The following is a 17,542-nucleotide window of genomic DNA, read 5'->3' as shown; positions in this document are numbered from 1 at the left end:
AATAAATTAATAAGTGAATAAATGAATTAATAATTAAATAGGTGAATGAATAAGTAAATAAATGAAAGAATAATTAAATAAATGAATGAATAAGTAAATAAATGAAAGAATAAATAAATGAATGAATAAGTAAATAAATGAATAAATATGTAAATAAATGTTTGAATAATTAAATAAATGAGTAAATAATTAAATAAATGAATAAGTAAATGAATAATTAAATAAATGAATGAATAAGTAAACAGATGAGTAAATAAGTGTATAAATAAGTAAATAATTAAATAAATGAATAAATAAGTAAATAAATGAGTAAATAATTAAATTAATGAATAAATAAATGATTAATTATTAAGTAAATGAATGAATAAGTAAATGAATGAATGAATCAATTAATCAATAAGTAAATTAATAAATTAATAAGTAAATCAGTAAATAAGTAGGTAGATGGATGGATGGATAGATGAGTGGGTGGACGGACTAACGGACGGACAGACAGGCAAACAGATAAAAAATTGATAGGAAATACTACAGTGTGTGTATCTCAACCTGGACACTGCTGTTAGGATTTTTCTGGTAAGATGACAACAAACTGCTGAGCTGAAAGATCGTTTTCAGCCCTCAAAATGTTGAAGGACTACCATAGAACAATAATGATAGAAGAATGGTTTAGCAACTTGGCAGTTTCGAGACACGATAATCTGACGACAAGCAGGTCAGAATAGAAACTTGTTTTTGCCACTTATGTCCTTTAGTGCTATAATCGTAGCAGTTTCGTTCAGTCATCTCTGAGCAGTGGACCTTCAAAGGTGTAGGAGTGCTTGATACCAGTGAGTGCAAAATGGAGTTAAAGAGAGAGTATTTTCGTGCTATGATTTTATACGATTTTAAATGCGGTTTGAACGAGTCGCAATCTCTTTAACGTTTGACATAGGTTTTTGGGGACCTTTCCCCTTCACGTGCCACAATTTTCTGCTAGTTCGCCGAATTTAGGAGGGGGAGAACCTCACTTAAATGTGAAAATAGAAGTAGCAGGCCATCAACGGTAGTTACTGAGAAAAACACTTCTCGTGTAAAGACCATAATAAAAGGATCCAAGACTGACCCATAAGGAGAGAGAGATGACTTTAGGGATTAGTTCGCCGAGTGTTTCCATTATCCTGTATGAACATTAAGAGTGAGAAAAATTTCTTCTCGATGGATAATGTACAACCTCTCCGAAAGGTAAAAGCATATGAGGGTGGAATGGTGCAGGGAAATATTGGAAAAATTTAACTGCGGGGACTCTCGGCGAATTTCGGACATCGTAACAGGGGATGAGACCTGGATTTACTAGTTTTACTCTGAAACCGAGCATCAGTCAGATGAGCAGCCACTGACCAAGGTAAAGAGATCTGGAATGTAGGAAAGAAAATAGTGGCCACTTTCTTCTCCACAAGCGGTCATATGGCTACTGATGTGCTGGAAAACCAGAAGACTGTTACTGCTAAGTGGTGTACAGAAACATGTCGCCCAGAGTATTCACAAAACTTCAGGAGAGGCGTACAAGGACAGGACTGTGGGGAATTTTGCTGCATAAGAATGCCTCTGCCCATACAGCCAATGCAACAATTTATTTTCTGGAGAAAAGTCCTGTAAAATTATTAACCCATCCAGTCTACAGTCCGGACTTTGCACCTTGCGACTTCTTCCTATTTCCAAATGTAAAGAATCGCTTGCGCAGACACTGCTTCTCGAGCCCAGAAGAAGCTGTTGCTTTCTATAAAGAGGAGCTGAGCTCCAAAACAGAGGATGAGTGGCGTGGCTGCTTACAGAATTGGTTCCAGCGGATGCAACGGAGCATAGATTGCGCTGGAGAGTACTTCGAGGGAATGCAGAAAGGTGTGACATTTCTTTTGCTGTTAATTGTTGCGTATCTCAAAATTTTCCTAGTGACCAACCTATTACAAGGACACTGGACTACGAGGATGTGACAAATACCTTCATCGAACGAGGAGAAAGACGTAGAACATTCTGGCACACACTTTGGGTGAGCCGTTATAAAAATACGCGTATTATTAATTTACGGGATTTGTAGATTGCTCATGTAAATTAGCATGTTTATCAAATTTGGGGGGGGGCAGCATTTACTGCGGGTCTAGGGACGGGAAATACCTAAATGCACCATTGCCTACATATAGAGACATCGAATGTTTCGGAGCTACACAGGATATATTTAAAGTGCATTCTGCGAGATAATGGTGTTAGCAGACGTCGGATTCTAGGGCAAATGCCTATTTTGTTTCTTTAGGAGAAAAGTAAAAATAATTATTAATATTTGTGTTTCATGGAAATTGAAAGGTATTCAAAGAGTTTTATAATGCCCTAAAATGCCCTAAAACGGTTATTAGAGCCTAATTTGTTAATATTCGTCTAAAAATGCCTAACTCACTGTAAAGTTTCGCATTTTACTCTTACTTTTCATAATTTATACATGCATTCACTGCGAAATTTAATGCATTTAAAAAGTGGAAAGTTTGCTTCACACCGGCTATGAAACCAATGATAAAGGAAACAAACTGTTTTGAATCTCACGACACTCGCAATAGATTTCACAGAATTTAACATGTTTGGAGGCATAAATGCCGACAAAGAACCAACCTTAGTTTTGAAGCAGGCAACAATCACAACATGTGCTGCTACCGATTCAGATATATACTATACTATAAAAATGACTGTTTTCGGTCTGAAACCGATTAGCTGTACTGCCCTTCAGAGTGTCATAAAATCACAATTTTTGGAGAAAGAGTGTTTTTGAAATATTTATGAAAAGTCGTAAAACTGCGAATTAGTAGGGTAAACCGTTACAAAATATTTAAAAGAATGGCCCTCCTAGTGTTAACACTACCAGGAAATGCAGCAATAAGTGGAACTTTGTATTTTTGTCCAATTGAATCTCAATAACAACGGTTCATTTGAATGCTCGTTAACAGTTGCTCTTTCCCTCACCTTATTTGTGTTGAGAAGTTTTGAGCGGTAGGACGTTTTCCTGTGAAGTTTAACGCGATAATGCCGAAAAATATAAGTGCAAAATCTACATTAATCCGGCAATGACTAACAGAATATTCAGAATTCACTTATGATGGAAAAATAATATTCTGCAATATTTGTAGCAAACAGGTATGTAACAATAGTTGAAATATATAAATTCTATTAATTTTAATGAGTAGGCCTATAATATTTATACATTGACTGAGCTATCCTGAGGTATAATTCTTTTTAAGACCACTACACTTTAACCTTTTAAATTCCGATAGTTAAAGTATTTGCAGGTCATTAAAATTTTGATTGTTCGAACCCACTAACTTTGTGATAGAAATACGGCAATACAACAAATAGGATTTTATTTTAATTCAGTTTACTTTACATTTTTAGATTTCGCAAGAAAAGAAGTGCCACCTAAAGCAGCATGTGCAAGGAGCGGCTCATAAGGCTAAAGCTCAGCAGAAAAATCAACTGCAACAAACTTTACTAACACAGCCTACTTCATCCAATCTCAGCAGCAATTTCTATGCTGATTTAACCAGAGCGTTTGTTGCTGCTAACATTCCCTGGAATGCAATTGAAAATCCGGTTTTAAGACAGTTTTTACAAAAATACTGCAAACAAAATATCCCATCTGAGTCGACCCTAAGAAAAAATTACTTAGACAGAATATACAATGAAACTTTAGCTTCCATTCGGGAGGATATAGGTGATTCTTACATATGGGTCTCTGTGGATGAAACCTCAGATCCTATGAATAGGTATATAGCAAATATGGTAGTAGGAAAACTTAGTCCTGATTGACCTTCGATTCCACACCTCGTATGTGTTAAGGAACTTTCGAAAGTGAATAGCCAAGCCATTGCTTATTTTGTAAATAAAGGCCTACAGTCTTTATACTCAGGTAATATAGACGATTCTAAAGTTCTGTTGTTTTGTACTGATGCTGCCTCATACATGGTTGCTGCAGCTCCACTTCTTAAAACATTTTATGCTAACCTCACGCATGTAACCTGTCTAGCACATGGCCTTCACAGGGTTTCTGAAACAATCCGGAATGAATTTCCTCTTGTCAATTCGTTTATTTCTAACACAAAAAAATGTTTTTGTAAAGCCCCATCCAGGATTTCAATATTCAGAGAGAACTTTCCAGATATCCCACTCCCACCTCAGCCGGTTGTTACACGATGGGGAACCTGGATTCAGTCAGTGGTGTATTATTCTAAGTATTTTAAAGAAGTGGTCACAGTTATTGATAAATTACCTGAAACTGATAGTGCAGCGTGTGTGAAAGCAGTGAAAGATTTTCTGAATGACTCACGAGTGAAAAACGATATTGCCTACATAACATCAAACTTTTCTTTCATACCTGCAAGCATTGAACAATTAGAACGTGAAAAACAATCTCTTTGTAGCCAAATAGCAATAGTAAAGGAAGCTCAAGTGAACATACATTCTGCTTTGGGCGAAACTGGGAAAAAAGTAAAAAATAAGTTGGGTCAACGTATTAAATAAGAATGTAGGATTTTCATTGTTGGAAAAAGTATCAAGAGTGATATCGGGGGAAAGTGTAAATGTTCCAGTAAGTATTGATGTTTCTATTGTACCTAATTTAAAATTTGCGCCTCTCACATCAGTTTCGGTTGAAAGAAGTTTTTCTGCTTTCAAAATGATTCTCAGTGACAAAAGGCAAAGGTTAACTGTGGAGAATTTAGAAAAAATTCTGGTGGTGTACTGTGCAGATAATTATAATCAGGGAAAGGATTTATATGTAAATACATATTTACTTATAAAGCTAATATAATTTATATTTTGCATTATCTTTATGTTTCACAATGTGTAGGGTTGAAAAATCCTACTTTTATTTTCCATATTTTTCCATATTTTAGAGTTTAGTACATATTTTCGTTAATTTCCATATATTTTCCATATTTCATATAAAACAGTCCATATTATATTAGGTTTAACAATAAAACAAAACAAAATTCCATTAACTTTTAAAAATACATTTCAACAATAGAGATTTAAACACATGTTCAGTAATCCCTTTAACATCAGAGTTATTTGAAAATTAGCAGTCCTATCAACAATGGGAAAGTAAGTTACAAAACTGTATTAATTTAATTTAAAATTTTTAACAGACTTCAGTTGTGCAGCTCAACAGTTAAATGCCAGTCAGAGTACACATAGGTTCAGTTTTGTAAATCATACTATAAAGACGGTAAATATGCCAAAAGTACGTCATTCAGTCAATTTAAAATCAAAACTAACAAGTTACATTTCAGAATTTAAAGAAGATGGTTTATCAACTGACAATAAAATATTATTTTGTAATTTGTGTCAGTGTGCAGTATCATCTACACAAAAGTTCCTGGTGCAACAACACATTACAACTAGTAAACATCAGGTCAACAAACAACTAAATTCCAAGCAGAGACAATTGTTTTTAACACAACCAACAACATCGAATGTAAGATCTGAGTTTAACATCGACCTGTGCCGTTCTCTCATCTCTGCTGATATTCCTCTCTACAAACTAAAGAATAAGGTCTTCAGGGAATTCCTTGAAAAATATACTCAACATACAATCCCGGATGAGTCAACACTTAGGAAGACGTATGCTCCATCCATCTACGATGAGACAATACAGAAGATAAGAGATGAAATTAAAGATAGTTCAATTTGGGTTTCCATTGATGAGACTCCCGACAAAGAAGGTAGACTTGTTGGTAATGTAGTTATCGGTTTGTTAAGTGAACAATATTCTGAACGAATTCTTTTACATTGTGATGTTCTAGAAAAGTGCAATAACAAAACTATAGTTAAACTGTTCAACGAAGCTATGGGTATCCTGTGGCCAAAGGGTATTATGTACGATAATGTGTTATTCTTTATTAGCGATGCTGCCCCTTATATGGTCAAAGCTGGACAAGCATTATCTGTTGTATATCCTAAATTGACTCATTTTACTTGTGTGGCGCATGCATTTCATCGTGTGGCAGAAGTGGTCAGAGACAATTTCCCTAAAGTAGATTTGTTGATTTCATCAGTGAAAAAAGTATTTCTCAAAGCTCCCAGTAGAGTTAACGTGTTGAAAGAAATGTACCCTGAAATTCCATTGCCACCAAAGCCAATTTTAACTAGATGGGGTACATGGCTAGAAGCAGTTGAATATTATGCCGAACATATAGACTCTATTAACAATGTTCTCCTTGCATTGGACTCTGAAGATGCAGTCTCAATTGATACTGCGAAAACAGTTACCTGTGACATAAGTGTGAAGAATGACTTAGCTCACATTCAGCATACATTTTCATGCATCATAAAAACGCTCAAAAGTCTCCAAAATAGGCACCTTTCACTATCTGAAAGTTTTGAAATTATAAATAGTACTGTGGAACAACTGAATCGTGGTAGAGGTAAAGTTGCAGATGCAGTAAGAGCTAAGGTGGACACTGTACTTTCAAAAAACCCTGGATATGAAGAACTACAAAAGGTTGTTGCTGTGATGAGTGGTGAATCAACAGTGAAGATTAACTTGGACTTATCCCCAGCAGACATTGTGAAATTGAATTATGTACCAGTTACTTCTTGTGACGTCGAACGCTCTTTTAGTCAGTATAAATCTATCCTCAGAGACAATAGAAGAAGATTCACTTTTCAGCACTTGAAAGAAATGTTTGTAACCTATTGTTATGGTAACAGACAATAAAAATTGTGTTTTGTTGAAACTACATTGGAAGATAAGGTACGTCCATTATATTTTTTGTTTAGTTTGATTAAAATGTACCAATATTTAACGTACATAGTCATTTTTTTATAATTTTAAGTCCATATTTAATTCCATATTTTGGTAAAAATCCATATTTAATTCCATATTTTGGTAAAAATAACTACATATATATTTACATATTTCATATATTTTTAGTCCATATAAATCCGTTCCCTGATTATAATAAAGTCTGAGCATGGAACTGAATTTCAATAACTTAAAATGAGTAATCTTGATATCAATAATCATTATTTCATTAGTTTCAGTATATTAAATTTGTGCAGCTCTGTTTATAAATATAATATAGTATTCTTTTTTAATGTTTAAACATACTTTTTTGTGCTTATTTTAGTGTATAACTAAAAAATTTAGTGAAAGAAATAAATATGATACCTTGATGTGCCTAAAATGCCTATTTTCATTAAAATAGAGCCTAATTTTACAAATTTTGAGCTTATTTTAGGCGCCTAAAACTGCCATTTTTAGTGCCTAAAAATCCGATGTCTAGTGATAAGCCACAAATTTGTCTGAATCAAAATTTCATTGTAAATTAGTGTACAGAAAAAGTATGGTGAGGGTTTTGTATTATACATATATAAAAACTGCTTCCATTGCACCAATGTTTTTTATTGCCGCTATATACACGACAGTGTTATAAGAGCACGTAATGATATAGACAACGACATAACATTATTTAAAAATATAGGTACCGGCAGTAAAAAAGAGAGATTTGATTTATAAAATTGTTTGAAACCTTCAGACTGTTTTCTTGTAGAATTATTAGAATGTTGCACCGGTTTCTTTTGACTGTAGTTTATTAGAAAATTATCACTCGGTAATATTACTGACAGACTACAGTCGCTAATCGCGATTATCCCTATTACCGAAATTGTGTGGATACAATAGGTCACGCTTGGTCCCATGTGGTCAACAGTTGAATTACCATAGAGGAAACAATGTTCTCTATGTTCATATTTTTATATTTGTTTTCCTCCTGGACAACATCTGAAGTTCATACTTCCTTTCGATATTTGTTCATTGTTTTTCCTTTTTTTTATTGTTTTTTTTTTTGCAACTGGCACGATTGCGATTAGGTCAATAATCGCGATTAGTGACCGTATTCTGTCAGTAGTATAAGGGATAGAAATTAATTCTCGTATCACCCTTGGATACATACTGACTGAATACTTTGAGAGAGAACAAGACAAAGCATTGTTCAGATTAAGTCTCTTCCGTGAATATCGGTAGACGTGGCGTTTGACCCACTTTTATCCTCAAAGACCTCGTCATACTCGTCGTCTGTTTCACTGGTTGGAGTGGAGAAGTCCAAACCGCCGTTGTCTTCTGGTTTGACGAGTGCGAAGCCATCGGCACCCAAGCGCATGCAGTCAAAGTGGAGGATTACAACTGGTTTGTTGGCCACACGTCCTTCGAAGTCCACGCACAGATGCAGGTTGGTGCCCGGCGTGAAGATATTGAAGATTCGCACGCACATATGTATTAGCATTGGAAGGTAAGGCAGAGGCACCGGCATGCAGGCTGCGGGTGGGTTCTTACCTGAAGAACAGACGTGAAGTATTTTCAATGTTACAATGTCAGGAAGAAAATTTGTACAGTACATATATTTAAAATATACGCCTGAGCTCGTCTCTTTAGAAGAAGTCTCCTGATTAATGGGATATTTACGAGGGTGCTCCTATGCTGTAGCCTTGACCTATTTCTAGCTGAACTAAAATTTCTATTTTGTGGCATACAAATGACTGAAATTTGCTATGGCTACTTGCCAAGTTCAAAGTCTGTACATGTCCGCATTGGTTTGTAGCAGTGTTCGAGTGGTCGGGGATTCTGCGTCATTAGAAAAATTTAGTCTGTCGAGCAAAGAGATGTGATTAAATACCTACAAAACAAGGGAATGTCTCCATCTCAAATTCACCAGAAGATGACAGGTACCTTGGGAGAACCTATTGTATCTTATAGTGTAGTAAAAAGGTGGTGTCGAATACATAAATGTGGGAGAACATCGTGTGAAGATGAACATGGTGGCGGCCCTTCGAGAACTGTTACAATACTATAAAACATCAATAAAGTACATGATTTAGTGCTGAAAGATCGACGATTCACCTCAGGGATTTAATAGAGGAAGCAGGCTTCTCATATCATAATGTGCCCAAAAATTTGGTAAACGAATTTTATTGAGCATGAAAAAAATAACTGTAAGGTGGGTGCCTCGAATGTTGACGCCGACTCAAAAACGAAAAAGAGCAGTGTTCTGCGAGGAGCATTTAACTAATTTTAGAGAAAAAAAATCTTGAACGATATGTGACTGTGAATGAGACATAGGTTCACCACTATGATCCTAGCCACCGGCGTGGCTCAGTCGGTTAAGGCGCTTGCCTGCCGGTCTGAAGTTGCGTTCGGGCGCGGGTTCGATTCCCGCTTGGGCTGATTACCTGGTTGGGTTTTTCCGAGGTTTTCCCCAACCGTAATATGAATGCAATCTATGGCGAATCCTCGGTCTCATCACGCCAAATATCATCTCGCTATCCCCAATCTCATCGACGCTAAATAACCTTTAGTTGATACAGCGTCGTTAAATAACAAACTAAAAAAAATATAAATAAAATAAAACTATGATCCTGAAACCAAAATTCAAAGTATGGAGTGGAAACATAAGAGTTCGAACCCTAAAAAATTCAAGGTGCAGCCATCAGCAGGCAAGGTTTTGCTCTCTGTTTTTTGGAATGCCCAAGGTGTTGTTTTGACAGACTATTTGCAGAAAGGACCTACAATAACAGGTCCTTATTATGCAAATTTAATTTTAAAATTACGGAATGCTATCAAGGAGAAACGTCGTAACAAGTTGAGGCTTAAGGTCCTTTTGCACCAAGAGAATGCTCCAAGTCACAAGTCCTTAGTTGCAATGGCTGCAATTTCAACGGCAGGATTTGAATTGCTGGACCATCCACCAGATCTGGCACCCAGAAACTTTAGGCTATTCCCAAAACTCAAAGAACACCTGCGTGGGAAGAAATTTTCATCCAATAATGAAGTCAGACAGTCCGTAAATCAGTGGTTTGTAGAGAGTTGCCTTCTTCCAGGAAGTTGTGGAAATGGTGGAAGAAATTTGTCACCTACTGGGGACTATCTGGAAAAATTATGTAAAATTATTTCTTTTTGCAAGTGGTCAGAACTACAGCATAGGGATCAACCGTCGCATATAAGCTCCATGCAAAGATAATAAAAGAGAAAGTTTTGACTGGCAATATATTTATTTTATTTGAGAACAAAGGTGCCAATAATCATCTTAACGTGTAAACTCCAGCACTGATGATTGCTGTAGGTGTTGGTTGACAGCTAGGCAGTCAGTAAAACTTTACGATGGTTGCGGGAACTCGACCGCTTCCTTGTACGGAAGTTTGCAGCGGCTATCACGTGCGCACACATTACGTTATTCTAAAGCCGCGTTTCCACTATTGCAACTGCGCAGGAATAATGAGAGGCAAACAACAGTTTCCACTTAAAACGTCGTTTCCACTTTTGCAACTGCGCAGGAATAACGACAGGCAAACAACAGTTGCCAGTTAGGTAGATATGCGCAAGGCGAGATGCAGGAATAAACTGTGTGCGCCAAATCCTTGGAAAAGTATGCGCGAGTCTTCCGCTCTGGGACCGGGAGACAATGGCAACTATCTGCTTCTTCACCAGGTGATTTCAGGTCTTCGTAGGAGCTGCTGTTTTCACTCCAAACATTTGTATAGGTTCGGTGCATTCGACTAGTTTGTCGAGTATTTTTTCATAGATTATCAGTATGTTAGAGTGTGATGAATTGGTCTAATGGAAGAAGCGTAGAGTTTACTGAAGAATACAGGAATTATCCTGGTCTTTGGCGAGCCTCAGAACCGAATTATAAGGACCGTCAGAAAAGGGGGGGAGGGTGCCCATCAATGTTTAGCAGAAATGTATGAGCTGGAATTTACAAAAGCAGTCAACTATAAAATTAAAAGTTTCAAATGCCACTTTCATAGGCTTCACGCTGGAGCGAAAAGAACCGAATTAATTAATTTATACATCTTGATCACACAACTTTTGACACTATATCGTTGGAATATATATAAAGTATATATTTGCCTCCACGTCTTAAATAACTAAGTAACCGTTGTTGACTAATTTCAGCCTGAGAGTTATCCTCAGAACTGAGTGGTCTTTGCGCTTTCTGATTACGTTTCCTGTGGGGGGGTGTGTTTATGTAGTGTAATGTGGAGTCAAAAAGTGTGTGTTTTCTGAAATTGAGTTATGTGTTTAGGATTTGATGCGGGTGTGTTTTTGTGTGTCTGTATATTTCGTATTGTTCTAGTGTGTTTAGTTTCTGTCTAGTTTCCGGTTGGAGATGTAGAATTTCCATGCCTGTGTTTATGTTGGTGTAGGTGTGATTGGCGTTTGTGATGTATTCTGCGTATGTGGAAGTGTTTTGTTATTTGATTATGGCTGTGATGTGTTCTTTGTAACTTGTTTGAAATGATCTGCCTGTCTGTCTGTGTACACCTGTCTGATTGTTAATTTATGTACTTGTTTACGTATTTATTATTAATTATTCACTTAATTATTTATTTATTCACGTATTTATTTTTCATATATATATATATATTCCCTTACGTATTTATTTGATCACTTGTTTATTTATTCATTTATTTAATCACTTAATTATCCACTTATTTACTTATTCATGCATTTATTAATTTATTCATTCGCTTGTTTACTTAACCATTTATTTATTTATTTATCCACTTTTTTACTCAGATATTCACTCAATTACTTATTCACTCACTTGTTCATTCACTTACGTATTCACTCACTTATTCATTCATTCATTTTTAATTTCACTTGAAGCAAGTACAGAGACAGGTTTGAAAGTAAATCTATAAAAGACAATGTATAAGATTATGTTTCGTGACCAGAATATTCTACGAAATAGAAATATAAAAATTGAAAATGTATCCTTCGAAAAGGTGAAAAAATTCAAATATCTTGGAGCAAGAGTAACAAATATAAATGACACTCCAGAGGAAATTAAACACAGAATAAATATGGGAAATGTCAGAAATTATTCGGTTGAGAAGCTCTTGTCATCCAGTCTGCTTTCAAAAAATCTGAAAGTTAGAATTTAAAAAATAGTTATGTTACCGGTTGTTCTGTATGGTTGTGAAACTTGGACTCTCATTTCGAGAGAGGAACCGAGATTAAGGGTGTTTGAGAATAATGTTCTTAGGAAAATATTTGGTGTTAAGAGGGATGAAGTTACAAGAGAATGGAGAAAGTTACACAACGCAGAACTGCACTCATTTTATTCTTCACCTGTCATAATTAGGAACATTAAATCCAGACGTTTGAGATGGGCAGGGCATGTAGCACTTATGGGCGAATCTAGAAATGCATATATAGGGAAAAAGACTTTGGGGAGGCCGAGACGTAGATGGGAGGATAATATTAAACTGGATTTGAGGGAGGTGGAATATGATGATAGAGACTGGATTAATATTGCACAGGATAGAGATCGATGGCAGGCTTACGTATATGAGGGCGGCAATGAACCTCCAGGTTCCTTAAAAGCCATTTGTAAGTAAGTAATGGTATATTTGCTCTCCTGTCCCTACCGTTACGTATTATACTCTGTCTCGATAATCCAATTAATCATACATAATTTTAACCAGATAATTATTGGGCTCCTTCTGAAAAAAAAAAAAAAAAAAAAAAAGGAGCTTGATTGCAGAAAAAAAGACTTTTATTCTATTGTCTTATTTATTTTTGTTTATTGGTATGTTTCACAAGAAATTAATTTAGTAACGTAATAGTAATTTTAAAATCTTACTTTTACTTGAGTTTAGAGTCTTCACAATCGTCGGGAAAATTTCATTTATAGCGTGAAATAGTAGGACCTGACAATTAGAAAGTGAATCTTAAATTTGGAACGCTGTCACCAGTGCTGAAAGGTCATTGTGGTAATTGCTGAAACTGCTCCACGAAAAAAAAATTCTTCCTGGTCCAATCAATTGTAATTTAATTTCAAAATCTGATCTTGACATCCGCGTAATTAAAAAACAAGTGATATTTCGGCCAGCTCGCTTCCTCAATCATGATTCTACTTTCATCTCTTTCTTTGTGATATTTACTTATCCAAAATGAATATGTGCGCAAAGAGAAACGAGATGTGCGCAAGAGAATCTGCAGTTTTAACTGGCAACTGTTGTTTGCCTCTCATTATTCCTGCGCAGTTGCAATAATGGAAACGTGGCTTTAGGTGTTTACACGGACATATTGTGATAAATGCTTGCGGAATCGGCACAGCAGTTATGTATAGTACGTGGTTTGAAGTGTACATTCTGTCTAAGTTGTGAATTGTGAGTTAAGCGCTTTTTTCGTAAGTATTATTATTATTATTATTATTATTATCATAAACTAATCATCATCATAGTAGTCATGTTTCTAGTCAGTGACGTGCGGTGGCCAACAGATTACCTAAGCAGCGCGTAGTCAAGTTTCCTTTCCCTTCTTATTATGGAAAGTGAAGAGTTTTGTATAATAAGCGACCTGTTACTGAAACCGTTTTCCAGAAGAAATATAGGTAAAAAAAGCGAAGTTGTCCCCCGAGATACCAACTTTAACTTCTGCGTATAAAGGCAATATTTTATAAAGGAGTGTTTCACTAAATTCACTACTGAATAATCGTCTAAACTGAGGTGAATTTTCCCTTTGTTATTAAAACATTTTATTAGCTCATACTCGACAGTAGACAATTTTCAATGTCTGTAGTACTTGTGGTTGAGTTGCAAACATAAAATTGCTTTCGTCGTCTTCGTCATCTGAACTGATCAAAGATGCAGCAGAGAACTGCCAGCTGAGTTTACACATACGTACGTATATTCTTCATCCAATTTCTTTTGTAGCTAGAGTGAGAAACTTTAAATGGCATAGTCAAAACTAAAAAAAGAAATGTAGTTTGAGTATTTTAAATACGAAATGCTTAAGTTTTTTGTATCTATTTAAACAACAAATATGAAATAATGTCGAAATTTCTTTCAAATAAATTACAAAATATAAATGTAGCTTATTTATAATTACGCATTTTAAAACATTTATTTGAAATACTTCTCAGTCCTAATTACCACGTACATAATCTGTGTGTTAGTGTTATAAATACTTTCTACCGCTCCTGTGAATTGGACAACTTACGGAGTGGGAATCCTTTGCGTACAGGCGTAGCATTAAATATTCAAGCCTCAGAATTGGTGAGAAAGTATTGTCAGCTGTTGTGTGGTGGTCATTGTTGCAACGTCACATTTGTAGCTTTCAGCATTACGAAAAGCTATCAGGTTCATACAGGTACTTACAATGACTTGAAGACGTTTGACCGCGCATGCGCAATCCCCACACTTGTCGCAACCCTACTCAAAAGTGTACACCAGTGCAAAATGTTAGCAGTTGTGTGTCTGCTAGTATATATCTCTGTCCGCGTGCATTTTTTTGTCTTTTGTTTTTCAGGTCATAAATGTAGTCTTTATCGCAATCTTTTGTCAGAGAGTAGTACGGTAGTCTGAGCAAGCAGAGTGACTATTTTCAGAGTTACTCAGGTTCTCATGCATAGATCGTAATAAAATATTTGAGGTGACCTGTACGTATTGCAAAGCAATATAAAAGAGGAGAAATCGACATTCTCACTTCCATATCTCGGCGCTCTTACTCCCATGTTTCCCCTCTCGGAACATTTTACTTCTTGGTTGATATCTATTTTTATAGATAAACTCTTATACCTACCAGCGACGAGAGAACTAATTATAGCGCTCCCTACATCTTCCTTCTATTTCGATCTGTGATTATAACATAAGTAGCGATAGACATCATACCTAAAATCAGTTTTTGGTATCTTTTTTTTTTTTTTTTCATTTTTTTAAAGTTGGTTATTTAACGACGCTGTATCAACTACGAGGTTATTTAGCGTCGATGAGATTGATGATAGCGAGATGGTATTTGGCGAGATGATGCCGAGGATTCGTCACAGATTACCTGGCATTCACCTTACGGTTGAGGAAAACCTCGGAAAAAACCCAACCAGATAATCAACCCAAGCGGGGATCGAACGCGCGCCCAAGCGCAACTTCAGACCGGTAAGAAAGCGCCTTAACCGACTGAGCCACGCCGGTGGCTCTTTCGGTATCTGGAAAGCGTGTATTCGTTTCGTGAAAGTCTCAATTTCTTTTTTTTTTTTATGCAGAATTGCAGTAGCCTAATTCCTTTTAGTGCCTCGCATAATGAGAAAACAAAATAACGGCAATGGACCCAGTCTCAGAACCATTTCATTGTAGCGCAGGGCTTCGTTTTATTTTTCAAACAATACATTTTTCAAAATAATTTAGATATTCGTATAAGCTATTAGCTATATAGAATGTCCGGTCTAAAAGTAGACTACAGATAAATAACAGTGTATAATGCGAAAATTATACATTGTAATTTTGTAAATCTCTCCGATTTTTGTTGTACCACACTTACAAGGTGATTGTTGCGTCACCTGCCGCGAAAGCGCAGAAACGGAATGAGGACAGGTTATGCAACAGTCGTTTTCTTGTCAGTCGAGACATAGATGCCACAGCGTAAAGTGCAGTGCGTGCTGATTTTCATCGACATGACGAATCATCTCAGCACCGAAACCAGCTCTTTTGCGGCAATCGTCTGGTTTAAGATGATTGAGTTAGAGTTTTTAATCGTGCAAACGGAAACGCTTGTGAAGAATGTCGTGAACTGTTGAATGAGGAACTTGCAGTTCCTTACTACTCTGTGTAATTGACTTATGTGGACTTTAACGAATGACTTACGCAGTTGATCCACAGTCTTTCAGTCACATGCTTTTTAACATGTTTCCCTGTTTTTGAAATCAAACTTCCAGTCTCTCGCAGAATTCTACTCCACTCGTAAATGGCTTTGCGCGTGAGGGGATCCACATTGCATTCCTTTAGTGCACGCCGCCGAATATGTGTGCATAGATGATTAATTCCCGCAAACCAGAGCACGCACTGCAATTTACGCTGTAGCGTCCACATCACGACTGACAATGATTGATTTCCGCAAACCATAGCACGCACTGCACTTTACGCTGTAGCGCCCACATCACGATTGACATGGAAACGACTGATGCATAAGTTGTCCTCATTTCGTTTGCAAATGTGATAAAACAAATTTCGGAGAAATTTTCTATCGATAGTGCTTTACGTTACAAAATTATCGCATTATATGCTGTTATTTATGTTCACTTTTACCCCGGATCCTGTATAACACAAGAAATAATACGTGGCAGTTCTCACTCAATTTCAGCAAAAGTGTACTTTGGTAATTTTTTTTCCATGCGGTCTTAAATAATTGTGTTCTTACCTGAAAATGTGTTCATAAACATCGAGTTGTCATCCATCAGCATGTTGGAGGTCACAGCAAATTCATACGGGTCGTAAGTGAGGTTCATACATGCTGCAAATCAAAGAGTATTGCAATAATCAATATATCGTATTGTATTATGTGAAAGCTGGAGTCCAAATTTTTGTGTAAAATGCACGTCCCATATCACATTCTGTAACAAACACCTTTTTATTTCGCCTCTTTTTCTCCAATTTATGTGTGATTGTGCTTATAAATGAATATTTTGTTGTAAATACGTTTACACGGATATTTGACTACAGTCCGACTCCAGTTCTGTGAATGGTTGTAAGCGTATCGTGTTTTAGTAAACAATGATGATGCCAGTCCAGTTCAGGCACTGGGACTGGGTACATCACAGATGTTAAGAAGTCTGTCAAGCGGACGTCTTTAAACATGCAAGAAACCTGGAAGTTATTTGTTGAATTGAAAATGACGACAACTTTAAACGTATCGGAAGTAATAAAATTACAGTATTAGTATTTCCCACGCGATTTATAATGTCGCTGCCTGCTGGGCTAAAAATTTCTCTGAAATTCTAAAGACAAGCTGGAATAAATTACTTAATATAAATTCGAAAAGGCGACAATAAAGAAACCTTATGTAAAATCCACCTGTCATTATGTTGCAGGCACGACTCTTGAGGCATGTTTCCACTACTGCAGCTGCGCAGGAATAATGAGAGGCAAACAACAGTTGCCAGTTAAAACTGCAGATTTTCTTGCGCACATCTCATTTCTATTTGCGCACATATTCATCTTGGATAACCAAATATCACAATGGAAGGGCTGAAACTAGAATCGTGATTGAGGAAGTGAGCTGGCCGAAATATCACTTTTTTTTTTAATTACGCGGATGTCAAGATCAGATTTTGAAATTAAATTACAACTAATTGGACCAGGAAGAATTTTTTTACGTGAAGCAGTTTCAGCAATAACCACACAGGCCATGTGTGTAAGGTTTTCAGCCACTAGTGACAGCGTTCGAAATTTAAGATTCACTTTCAAATTGTCAGGTCCTACTATTTCACGCTATAAAAGAAATTTTCCCGACGATTGTGAAGGCTCTCTAAACTCAAGTAAAAGGAAAATTTTTAAATTTATGTTACTAAATTAATTTATTTTGAAACATAACAATAAACAAAAATAAATAAGACAATAGAATAAAAGTCTTTTTTCTGCAGTCAAGCTCCTTTTTTTTTCAGAAGGAGCCCAATAATTATCTGGTTAAAATTATGTATGATTAATTGGATTATCGGGACAGAGTAGGCTATAATACGTAACGGTAGGGACA

The 17,542-nt window shown here is 36.2% G+C and overlaps 2 protein-coding genes across 2 annotated transcripts in view; one reads left to right on the top strand and one right to left on the bottom strand.

Moving 5' to 3' along the window:
* The window catches only part of LOC138696226 (protein FAM219A), a 251,442-nt gene that overhangs the window by 139,694 nt on the left and 94,206 nt on the right, over positions 1–17,542 (top strand). The gene's annotated exons all lie outside the window — the stretch shown is intronic.
* LOC138696228 (uncharacterized) overlaps positions 7,400–17,542 on the bottom strand; it is a 44,829-nt gene continuing 34,686 nt past the window's right edge. The window contains exons 3-4 of the mRNA XM_069820900.1: positions 16,211–16,303; positions 7,400–8,350 (exon numbers count right to left, since the gene is read on the bottom strand). Coding sequence (XP_069677001.1) covers positions 8,010–8,350; positions 16,211–16,303 — 434 coding nt within the window. The 3' untranslated portion in view covers positions 7,400–8,009. The remainder of the gene's footprint in view (positions 8,351–16,210; positions 16,304–17,542) is intronic.

This window comes from Periplaneta americana, chromosome 3, assembly GCF_040183065.1.
Source record: "Periplaneta americana isolate PAMFEO1 chromosome 3, P.americana_PAMFEO1_priV1, whole genome shotgun sequence".
Lineage (NCBI taxonomy): Eukaryota > Metazoa > Arthropoda > Insecta > Blattodea > Blattidae > Periplaneta > Periplaneta americana.
Note: the sequence above shows the minus strand (reverse complement) of the source record. Positions and strands in the feature narration are given on the sequence as shown.